Consider the following 12989-nt stretch of genomic DNA (forward strand, 5'->3'; position numbering starts at 1 on the left):
ATATTTCAAATAATTTCCTCAGAAATTGGAAGATGGTGTTGACATATGGCTGTGACACAGGAAATATTAACATTCGGATTTAAAATATTCTAAACCTATAAAACTCAGCAGAGCCTGTCTGACTCTGATATACTCTGCAGATGTGAACTGTGGCAAGGGGTCCTTTAGAGTGACAGCTGCCCCTGATATTCCCTGATTTTATTACATTTTATTGAATGTCTGACGGTGTTGACAAAAAGTGGGGACGCAACTTTAAAATCTTATGAAACATGCATGTGTCATTAAAAAAACAACCTTGCTTTGATAGGAGATGTTATTAAGTGTTGCTTTTGATAAAACAAGCTCTTTTTCGTCATTAAAAAAACATTTGTAACCATTTTATTGCATATGAATGATTGAACCCTTCTCTGTGGACACACTGTTTTAGATGTCGTGAGAGGACATTAAGAAACACAGATTTGGTAAAATAATGAGAAAATTAAATTGAAGGTGATAACTGTGTTAAATACATTCTATTATTAATCCCTCATGACATTTAAAATTGAAAACATTTTTATTTTTAAACATAATAGCAGTTACCCTTGCTGGACCTGTTTTGTCCCATGTCTCAAGAATGACTGAAATATTAAATGTATGAATTGCATTTCTCAAGAGTATACGGCAATTCCCTGTTTTGCTCTATATAGCCTAGAGAATAAAAGAAACGACAATACCGACGTAACTAATAATGAATAAAAACAACAAAGATGCACGTGCGTGGACGCTCAGTATGTCACTCATAAATATAAATTATTTTTCATTGGAGCTGTTTTGAAGCTAGTCTGTATATATAGCCTATGTCTTGTAAAATATCTAACGGTGCACAACCGGTGTTTACTAATTGCTAATGTGCCAATTTCTATCTTGTTTGCCAAATTAAATGGGGCTCTTTGAAAAAAATAAAAACTGAACCGTAATGGATCTGAAGCTTTGGCTGCTCATGATTTGCATATGTTATACATTCTTTGCTGCAAATTCTGTTCTACAACTAGTTCTCACTAGGGGGCGCGCCACTCTTGAAAAAGATGGGCGGACCAAGGAAAGAAAACGGTGGAATCTTTAAACCCAAACATAAGAATACTGATCTCTGGTCGTTTCTAAACTGAAGGGACGTTAATCCTACCAGGCTGTGAAACATTTTGACATGACATGCTTTGAAATATTGCCTCTGCTGATGCAAACCCAGTGCCGGTTTACGAAGAGAATGTAAATATTCTCATCGTCACAGATTTGAGGGCTTTACACGAATGTGGAGCGCATTTTACGTGCGGAACCTGATGTAAGTTACCTAACGTTTCGAAAGTGCAGTAGGCTACGTGTTTTCGTCAATGATTGGTCAACAGAGACAGCCCGCCCCTGCTCGATTGTATATAACATCGAAACTTCTCACCAACGCTTCGCCTTGCTAAAGTAAAATGTAATAGATTTGCGTTCCGTTTTAATTTTGAAGGACGCCGTTTCCTACCATATACGTCGTTGATAAATTGGATTAAAAGCGTTCATGTGAATTAGCAAAAATGTTCCCTGGGAGTAAAGTTTTAAACGACAAAGGCTTTTGGCCATGCATTGGAATAACAGCTCTTAATGTCAACAGCAGCTCGGGCGGGCTGGGTCGCAAGCCACTGGTAATGCCAGAACTGAAACCCCAGAACCAGTTTACAGGGAACGGACTCCAGGGCTCGGTACCATCCTCGCCTGAGCCGGATTGCGAGGAAGTACAAGATGAATACACGTCCATCTACGACGCCCTGGAAATGGACACACGAGAGATTATTGACATTTTCTTAAAAAACGTTACTGGATTCCCTCATTCTAAAAGTGGGAATAAACAGGTTCTGGCAACGATGAATCGGGTTGTGGAAAGTCTTGTGATGAAGCACGAACTGGCTTACAAAGGTAATTTCACAAGTTCTTGCTGACTTATAGCGAGTAGCGCTCTACGGCTTCCATTTCGCTTTGTTTCATAATGTTAATGGGTTGATAAGAGCAGGGTAAACTTTGTTAAAGAGTCTAATGGCAGCCTCACCCACAACACGCACCTGGCCTGGCAGGTTGCTCCACTTCATGCCACGTATTTATGGTCTTTATGATTCCGCAGTAGCCTTTAACATTTCCCTCTTTCAGGTATGATTGCACGTCTGAATCTGGAGCAGAAAGGAGAAGATGTGAGTTTCGTCAAGACTGTGGCAACAGAAGTCTTCAGCGATGGCATCACAAACTGGGGTCGCATTGCCAGCCTGCTTGCTTTTGGGGCAGTGGTATGCAAGCATCAGAATGATAAAGGACTTAGCAAGTGTGTGAGTCTGGTGGGGAAAGAGATCTCTTCCTATCTTCTCACAACCCAGCGGGACTGGCTGCTCAAAAACAATGCATGGGTGTGTTTTTTCTTTCTTTTTTTCCCCAATCACAGGACTGCATATGCTTTTATTTTAAGTTTTGCTTTGTTTGTAACCTGTTCTTAACTAGTGTATGTATGTTTTTCTCCTTAGGATGGCTTTGTGGAATTTTTTCATGTCCCAAATACAGAAGCGGCTGTGAGAAACACATTGATGGCCATTGGCAGTGTGGCTACATTTGGAGCTGCACTTGCTTATTTGATACGGTGAATCCAAATGGACTTTGTGACAGATATTGAAAGACAAAAAGAATCTATGTGAAAAAGTTTAAGTGTATGAGAAATCAGTTTTTTTTGTCAAGTGTGTATAAAACTGGTTCAAAGTGATCTTTTGAGAAATTAAGCTATTTTTTTTATTAAAAAGTGAAATTGAAAAATTTCAGCTGTTCAGATCTGAATTGTTGATCTGCATGTGCAAGTAACATTTTTAATGTCAGTTTTTGTGTGCAGTTTACACAAGAATCATATGTTAAATTGCCAATACACTTCCAGCAGTGTTCTGTATGCTATATATATATATATATATATATTGGATATTTTGAAAAAGATGGCATACATTAGAATTCACAAATACTTGTTGCATCTGCTATAAAAAGTTGTGTAATTAGTCATTTTAGTACAACACCTTCACATTTTCATAGTCACTTTTTGTTTCAGAAATATAGTGCACATATATCCCACTCATGACTTCAGGTGCTGGCTTTAGCTGATAAGTAAGCTTTAAAGCTTTTATCTAAAAGCTAATGGTGATTCTGTTTTGAGTCCTAGCTTAGGACTATGATAGCTAACCACAAGGCTACTAAATGTTTTCATTTCCTGCAGATGGACCTTTTGGATACACTGAGAAGTTTGAGAAGTAGTTATGGTCATTGACCTTTTTCTGTGAATATACTGTTTTCTAAACTGCAAATTAAACCATTTTTAAAAAATTCTTAGTTGATTAATCCCTTACCACAGTTAACTGTGTGGCTAGGTAATAAGTCCAAGGTTTATGTGCTTTATTTAGCCCATTATTTGTAGCTTCAAAGGTTTTCTAGATTTTTCATCTGTATGTTGTAGCAGACTTGTGTAAATGGCTAAAGAGTTGACAATTCCTGTATATACACTCATTCACTGTCATTGCGGCCTTTGGCAAAAGTTGCACTGTGCTGTGGAAATGTTTTGGGAAGTTTGACAGTATATAAAAAATATATTTTTATTTTGTCACCCATAATCTGTTTTAAATTATTTTATTCTGAGAAACAAATATTACGCAACATATGAATTCCATTTTCTTAGCTGCACAATGTGTAGCAGGAAGTGTGATGTTGTAACTATGACCTCAGTATTTGTCATCATGTTCTGATCCTTATACAGAGGAAGTTTCTCAGTTGATTTCTTAATCTTCTCTTTTGCTGTACTTTTTGCCTGAAGGTGCTGGATGTAGCCAGTTTGGCTTCATTTCTAATGTGGAAGTAATGGTTTTAACATAATGTTTGTTAACATCATGACTGTCACACGGTTTGCATGATTTACTTTACTGACTTTACACTTCAGTACAGTGAGTCACTTTTTAATGCTGAATGGCTGGAGTTTTAGAAAATCACATGAGGCTTGAAGAAACTTCAGCAGTTTATATTGTTAAATTTAAAAAAAAAAACTAAATTTATGAATATGTTTAAAAGATTTCTGGCTGAAATTGCTGTGATTGAAATCAGATGTTAGTGGCTTACATGGTAATGTCCACTTCCTTAGTGAATGACATCAGCCTATAAAAGGTCACAGCAAATATTTCCATAATGTAATGGCAATTCATAATGCATTGACATTCTGGAAATACCTTGCATGTGTGTGTGTCTCATACCCTTGGTAAGGAAAGGCCAGTTAAAGAAGGAAATGTCATGAACCATTAGCAAGGCAGCAGAAGTCCAGTGATGTTAAATTGGGAATACAGCGAAACTGCTGGAAGGTGGCCCTCCAGGAGCAGGTTTTTGGACACCCCTGCCTAATAGTAAGAGATTTATTTGAGACACATTGTATGTATCATGGCTTATGACTCTTGTGCTCAATGCTGTGTGGAATGGTAGAAATAGTTTTCAGTGGATCTTAAACAGTTTGTTTTATTTGCATTCCCACATTCGACAACCTAATGCTAGAAAAAAACTAACAAAAACAAATGGATGTCCTTAAGGGACAGTTCACCCAAAAATTAAAGATCTGTTATCGTTTGCTCATTGGCATTTTGTTCCTGTATGATTTTCTACTGTAGAACACAAAAGAAGATATTTTGAAGAATGTTTCAACTGTTTGTTTTTTTTATACAATGAAAGCCAATAAGGTCAAATCACCACTGTACCTATTAAAATTTTTCAAAATACCTTGTTTTGTGAAAGAGTCAAATATGACGGAAACAATGATGACTGAATTTTAATTTTGGGGGGACTTTAACTCTTGAAGCCAGGAATTTGCTTATCAAAACATACAGGAATTGTATCTGGGAAATCAGATGAAGAATTATTTAGCATGCTTTAAACATTTTAAGTTGATTTGAAAAATAATTTGCTGACAAAACAGTTTAGTCCCTGGTTTTTCTGGCTAAGCTTGACAATATTTTTTGAGCGTGCTTATTTGCTCAAATTGGCTTTGTGTCTGGTTACAGGTCATCCGTGGGGTCTAATGAGGACTATGGTAATGACACACACAGGGCCTCACCTGATCCTCCAGCTCACTGCTGCAACACCTGCTGTGGTTACCTGAGCCAGGCGGCACATGGCTGTTATACTCAGTGGAATACAAGTAAAGCCATGCGACAGTACATGTCAAGTCAAGTCAAGTCACCTTTTATATAGCGCTTTTATCAATACAGATTGTGTCAAAGCAACTGAAGCCCTTCAGCCAATAAGAATCAGGCATTCTAGATTGCTGTGTTATATGGACTACTTAAAACATAATAATGTTTAGAATTTTTACAATCTCACCACAATCTCACCACATGTTCTGCAAGGAAGCTAGTCAGCTTGCTTGATGATTTAGTGAAGTGAAGTGATGTGTGGCCAAGTATGGTGACCCATACTCAGAATTTGTGCTCTGCGTCCTATGGAATTTTTCTTCTTTCAGCTGAGTTCTCCTTTCTGCTGTTTTAAATGCTGATAATCATGGTAATATCTGGAGTTTCTGTCACATGCTGTCATATGAAAATCGAGAAAATAGATGTTGTGATATTTATTGTGGAAAACTAGGTTTCTTTCTTTCTTTTAAAAGCATGTATCCCATGCACTATTAAATCTAGTGTATACAAAAAAGAGAGATTGTTGAGCTCTTATTTGTTGTTTTAAGGAATGTGTACAAGGAAACTTCCTAAACCACACCTATTTACATCAAGGAAGTTATCAAAAAACTGGATTCTCCTTAACTTATTTGTGATTATTTTGCATGATGCAAAGTTTTGTTGTGTTTATACTTTAAATGTTATTATTTTCCCAATGTGAATGTCATATGAAATACTCATGCATGTCTGTAAAATCAGCCTAAATGCAGTGTCATGTTTGGAAAAGGTGTTGACAAGGAATGTTTTGCTGCAGCATGTTGTTCTAGGGCGTATAAGATAACTCTGCCCGAGAAGAAATGTAAATGAGGAAAAATCTCACTCTGGCTGACTAATAAATCCTCAGAAGTTTTATGTTGCGGATGATAAAATGTAAATACATGCAAGGCACGATAAATATAAAGGGATTATTTTTCACCTGTCAGCTGTTTTGCATGTGCTGCATAATGTTGTAAATAGACCAAAGGTTCTGAGCAACTTGCAGGTGTCTTTGTTTTTTTACTCATCCATATGAGCATATAATCAATATACAACTTGCTATTGTGCAAGATTTTTAGAGTATTGAATATTTTATTGCTGTTGCAAAAGCACTGCCATCATATGTGTGGGTGTTTTGTACTTTCAGAAAACTTGCTGTTACAGGTTCGGATACCAACGAAAATTCCTTTCTGTTTCATGAGAGAAGTAGTGAATAGTGTTCCAGAGGACTGTTGTCAGACACTATATACACACACACACACACACAGCATATATATATATTTATATATTCTATTTATATAGAAATAAAACATTCCACATGGTCAAGTCAAGTCACCTTTATTTGCATAGCGCTTTATACAATATTGATTTGTGTCAAAGTAGCTTTACAGTGCCAAACAGGAAAACAGTTTGTCAATAATGCAAGAGGACAATAACAAAGAGTTATTTAGATGATTCAGTGATGTCATCTTCCAGTTCAGCTCTCTTCCAATAGTGTCTGTGCAATCAGTCAAGCGTCCCCAACTACTTTAGAGTCTCAGATGCATTGCTGGATAAAAGAGGTTAGATGTTCATTGTACAACATGATCTCATTATTATCTGCCTATTGCATTTCATATATTAGGTTTAGGCGACAGTTAGGGACTCTAATATATCAATGTCATATTAAAAGTGACTATACAAATTTATTATACAGCTCTTTGGATTATGAGATTCTGATTGGTCAGTCACGGCATCCCACAGACAGACACTTCCTAATATTTGTTGTCATGCACTGGAGTACTGTATATCTCATTTAGATACCTGAAAGAGGTGCTACTTTGATAATAGGAAAAGTTCACCCTAAAAATAAAAATTTGCTGAAAATTCACTAGCTTTCAGAGTCTCAGAGAAGTTTCTTCATCGGAGCAGATTTGGAAAAATGTAGCATTACACCACTTGCTCATCAATAGATCCTCTGCAGTAAACGGGTGCCATCAGAATAAGAGTTCAAACAGCTGATAAAAACATCACAAAAACCCACAAGTAATCGACATTATCATATTTAATCAACTACTGTAAAGCAAAAAAGTCAAATTTCTCCAAATTATTCGATGAAGAAACAAATGTCATCGTGTGTTTCAGTTATCGACTGCTATCGGCTTCTATAGCATTGTTGCAATGTTTGTCTTGCACGGACAGTTATTTTGTGCATTGTAATGAACTTTTTTCTTGAATCAGAAGTAGTGACCAGCTTCATTATTGTGATTTCCAAGTGAAACAGACAGACGTTTGGAGGGGAGTGGATGTTCTGTTCAAGCCATCAAACTGACATCAGAAAAGAAATGTCACAGAAGTGTAAACAAATTTTCAGATTTTGATTATGAAAATAAACTTTTTTTTGTGGATTAACAGATTAATTGCACAAGATGTACACTAACAAAGTAAATAGGGTCTATTTTGATTCAATCAGACTTGAATGGATGTCTCATGTTTTACAGTCTGCAAAATAGTCATGCTTAAATACTTCACCATGTTGCAAGAAAGCCCAAATAACATTGAGCTCATGTTATTAATATATGCTAACAGCACATTGGCCTTGACCTTGACAGTGACCTTGATAGTAACTATAAACACACGAGAGCTTGTCACTGCTCTGTTCCCACGACCGACTCTTATTTCAGTTGATCTCTTTTCTTTTTTCCCATGCAGGGTTTAGTTACTTAGAAACACGTTTCCTGCAGAGCTTTGTTGTCATTTTCACCTTAAACATCTCAATATCTCAGTACATTCATTGGTAGTAGGCCTGCAGTTTCAAATGCTACTCTAACCTCATAGGAATGTACAATGTACACACAATGTGGTCGCTGTACAGTGCCTGTGATCTCCTGTCTCCTGGGGTTTGTGTCTGTCACCTATACAGCATGACACAACTTTTCCTGTTAGTTTGAAGATACCAGCTTAGCATAGTCTGATCTGTTGGCAATGACAGCCTGATGTTTTGATGTCCTTGTACTCTGGCAATCATTGATCTTCTTCCCACACCTTTCTGAGAAATAAAATATGGCTATATAAAAAATATAGTTTTGCAAAACCACAACTTGGCAGTTGAAAGATAAACTACTGGAAATATCAAAAGTCAAACCTTTGATTTCATATTAGAGTTCAATTGATTAATTTTGCTACAGTATCATAAAGTGTTTTTATTTGATCAAAAAAGTGCATTGTAGAAAAATCTGTGAAATTTCTGGTAAAAAAAAAAAAGCTGTGGTTGCCAGAACATTGTGGTAACAATATTTTATTACATAGGCTGTAATAAGAAAGCCACATGTAGAATCAAAGTGCATCACAAGTAGCTTTCCCACAAGTTGAGGTAAATACTAATATAAAGAATGTACACAGTGTCATGTAAACAAATAGAAAACACTATCATTGTAACACACATGATACTACAATAATGCAATAACCATTCATTTAACAACATAAGATGTAACACAAAACCCAAACGTACACAACTAATAAGAAGTAACTAACTAAGAAGAAACAGTTTCTTCAATAAAAAATTAATTAACAGGTTACCAATTAACATTTTTTCTGTAGCATTTTTAAAGTCTTACTATTTTAAAGTACGTACTTCCATGTGTGACTTGCAACATTCCCTTCATTCTGTCTTTTGTCTGGTTTTTTGTCACATCATTGTCAAACACATTGTTTGCATAGTTTTGCTGAATACTTGGTCAGTTTCTGTTGGGTAAAGTTTTTGTTTTAGGATGCATTTTATTAATGACACATTTTAACATTATCCATCTGAGAGGAAAAGAAAAGCCTGTGTTTTCTTACCAAACCAGTGTGTTCATTTTGATTCACATTCACTTTACATTGTTATCTGAAAACAAACTGCATCTTCACAAAGCTTTACAGAAATATCAGAGTTTGTTTAATAATAAAGGATACATGGGTGTTGTTTGATTAGGTTAGTTATGACTGTCTACATGCCTCTAACCACGAGAGTTCGGTGCTTTAGAGAAAACTGATCTCGTAAGTACTATGATTGGTATGTGTCGCACCCTTTAAACTAATCTGGATTTGATGATAATGTGCCTGAAGGAGAATACACCTTGACTACTTGCTGTTCAAAGACCAAAAGCACATTTTAAAACAAAATAAACAATAAAATCATATCTTAATATAAATAAGTCAATTTATCACTTTTGTACGTGGTGAAAAGTTCAAATGGGCATTATTAGTTTTAGCCTATGTTTGCACAATCAACTTTGCAACACTTATGCTTCCTCACGTATGACAGGTTGTGTATTTAATAAGATAATGTGCTTGACACATGCAGCAGCTGTTTTGTCATTAAGGGGTGTGTATCAGGTGTGTGTATGTGTCATTTTAACTGGCCACCTTTCAGTCACATCTGCCTGAATGCCCTACTGTGGTGTTTACTTCTGTATGCACTCTGATACTGGACACTTTTGACATGATTTATGGAATATTTTCACACTTTAGAGTATCATTAAACGAAGATTTATACAAGTAAAGGGGTGGTGTGTTAGTTTACTGCCTGCTTGGCAGTTTCAAATGTTTGCATTGATAAACACTTTTCAGAGCTATTTTATACAAGTGTATAAATCTTTCCAGTTCAGAGAGGCCTTTAACAAATATCAACATCACTAATAATGATTAGTTAGCATGTCACTGCCATTCAGTTTTAGTTTTTAGTTTGTGTCCCATGGGATGCATCAAATTGATCAAAAGTGACAGTATAGACTTTTATTTCACATAAATCACCTGATACACCCCATAACACACCCAATGTACTCGCAACATCGTAAGAAGAATGGCATCTATGCTAATATTAATCTCTTTTATTCTTATTCCGAGATCACCGTGGGCATACAGATCCAGTCCATATCCAGATCAGATGGTGGATGAGCACCTAGAGACGACTTCTACAGCCCTGAATGTCAGCGGAGACCATGTCAACTAGATGTGCCCCAGAGACAGATCCCCTGCGAAGACCTCGTCACCTCGACGACCATCGGCACAGGACCACGTGAACCAGACAAGTCCTCTGCACAATCTGACCTGTGTTGCAGCCTGGAATTAAACCACGCCATGCTGGTTTTTGTCTGGCCAAAGGTTTCTCGCAAGCCTAGTTTCTCCCAAGGTCCCAAGAGAGCTGAACTGGATAATGACATCACTGAATCATCTATGAACTGACTTTAGCTGGAAAAATGACTCTTTGTTATTGTCCTCTTGCATTATTGACAAACTGTTTTCCTGTTTGGCACTGTAAAGCTGTTTTGACACAATCAGTATTGTATAAAGCGCTACATAAATAAAAAGTTGAATTGACTTGACTTGAAATGCAGTTTTTTTCTGTTCATCAAATATTCCTAAAAGAAATGTATCACAGTTTCCACAAAGATTTTAAGCAGCACAACTGTTTTAAACACTAATAATGATAAGTGGTGTTTCTTGATTGCCGAATCAGCATATTAGAATGACACTGAAGACTGGAGCAATGGCAGCTGAAAATTCAGCCTTGCCATCGCAGTAATAAATTATTTAGAAGTGTAACAATATTTCACAATATTACTCTACTTACTGTATTTATAAGCAAATAAACACAGCCTTGGTGAGCAAAAACATTAAACAATCTTTCCGACCCCAAAATTTTGAATGGTAGTGTAAGTTTATCAATAACTACAAACTAACCAGTGAACTAACTAGCTCCAGTTGAGTGACAGCTTAATTTTAGTCAAAAATTTCCACCCTGCTACCTGCTTCATTTGTCTATTTAATTTTGATGTTTATTTAATATTTATTGCTAGAAATAACTATTACATAACAATACATCAATTCTGTATGGGTTTTAAGCTGTTTAAACCTTATAGGCCCTATACTATTTTAGTCACTTTAACCTTCTGAGGGTTGAATACATTTCCTTTCACAGATCATTGAAAATTTTTTCATTTTTGAGAGTTTTAACCCTATTTTGATCCCCTTTTGTGAAAAATGCCAGATAAATTAAGTTTCACAAGCATTCTCATGGTCTGTCAGGATGCTTTAGACTCTATCTGAATCTCAAAAGGATGTTTTAAGCAGTGGTATATTCTCTCTGCTTCAGGAAAAAAGAGGTCATGATGTGAGTGAACAGTGGGCTGGACGTCTGAGACATTACGTCACCATGGATTCAGACAAGAACATTCTGTTCTGAGGCCAAAACATGAGTCCGGTCTCCGAACATGCCCAAACAGAAACAGTGACCTTATGTAATGTCACGATGTAATGCTTTTGACATGGACGATGATGCAGAAGGTAATGACAACCCAAACAAAAGCAAACTAAACCTATTTTATCGACTGAACAACATTATAAAACATAAATACCTTAAAACATACATGTCCCTTTGAGATTTGCTTTTCTGATTACTGCTAATTGGGTTGCATTGTGTTTCTCTACACCTACTGATTATAACACTGGACAACAAACCTTTATATGGAAACATTTTATCCACTATTTCTGTCTGATGTCTAACATTCTTATGATTCATCTATCATTTTCTCTGATCTAATCTAACCTCTCATTTCAGCGGCCTGTTCTGCGAACCAGATTGGCCCAGAAGGGGGATGTGTAACACCCCCACAAAGCCTGTTTCCCGGCAGCAGCGTGTTTTCACATTCCAGAGTTGTGAGATCATATTCCACTTCAGCTCTCAGAAGGATATCTGTGTCCAGAGGCCCGAACAACGGCATCCTTCATATGGTACCAATCATACCGCCCACGATAGAGCCTTTGAGCTCTGTACCGCACAACAACAACAAACAGACTCCAGTCTGTAAACACTACTAATGTCAGTGCAGTATAATTTAAGTTTGCTACGGGGAGCTTCGATTTCCTCTGTGAATGAACATGCCCCTTCTCAGTTTCTCCAATGTTTTTGTATTCTAAAAAGACAGCAGGAGGGAGAGAGAGAAAGATAAAAAAGGATACGAAAGCCAAACATCAAAGAAAAAAAGAAACCAAATACCATTCTGAATACAAAGCGCTCATTGACGGCACCAGCATTCTTTTTAAAAGCCGATACCCACTCATTCTCCACAGAAATGCTGGTTCACATTATTCTGGACCGCTCTAGAACTTCAAGTTCTGAATGAAGAATGGTTATAATCTGGCAGAGGGAAGCATTACATCTGCATTACATTTCCATATCTTGGAACTAACATCTTCCTGATTCCTTATTCCAGAAACAATGCTAGCACACCTCTGCTGTAAATAACCTTCGGCGTGGGAGGAAACGAATGTATTTTAAAAATGTAAAACATTACAAACATTTTAACATCCTTCAAAACAAATCTGCTTGCTTTTTGGGTTATAACACAGCAAGTGTTTGAACTATGAAGCATTTAAAGTATGTAAACTTTGTAGTTAGAATTGGGTTTGTGGGTGTGCACATGTTTTACCTTTGGTTTTCAAATGAATGTAAATGGGTTTAGAAGGAATGACATTGAATGTTTGCTCAAAACACACACTGCAGCTTTGTTCCAAGGACAATTGGGTTCTGTCAGTGCTGCATTCACTACTTTCCCAGAAAAGACTAGCAAAAGTGTATTGTCTATGGTAAATTCAGAGATTAAAAATACAATGAGCACCGTTTTGGTAAATTACACTCTTTATATATTGTTTAAAAATCCCTACATATTGGTCATCAAGGGAAATTTGGATGGGATTCTCATGTGTGTGTGTGTGTGTGTGTGTGTGTGTGTGTGTGTGTGTGTGTGTGTG

The 12989-nt window shown here is 36.6% G+C and overlaps 1 protein-coding gene across 1 annotated transcript; it reads left to right on the forward strand.

Moving 5' to 3' along the window:
- The first annotated feature begins 1147 nt into the window (after positions 1-1147).
- LOC107597989 (induced myeloid leukemia cell differentiation protein Mcl-1 homolog) lies at positions 1148-3647 on the forward strand. The gene is made up of 3 exons (XM_016289213.1): positions 1148-1935; positions 2164-2414; positions 2529-3647. The coding sequence occupies exons 1-3, from the start codon at positions 1557-1559 to the stop codon at positions 2643-2645; spliced, it is 747 nt and encodes a 248-aa protein (XP_016144699.1). The 5' UTR covers positions 1148-1556; the 3' UTR covers positions 2646-3647.
- Positions 3648-12989: the final 9342 nt, after the last annotated feature.

The sequence above is a fragment of the Sinocyclocheilus grahami genome, unplaced genomic scaffold (genome assembly GCF_001515645.1).
Source record: "Sinocyclocheilus grahami isolate Dianchi unplaced genomic scaffold, SAMN03320097.WGS_v1.1 scaffold242.1, whole genome shotgun sequence".
Lineage (NCBI taxonomy): Eukaryota > Metazoa > Chordata > Actinopteri > Cypriniformes > Cyprinidae > Sinocyclocheilus > Sinocyclocheilus grahami.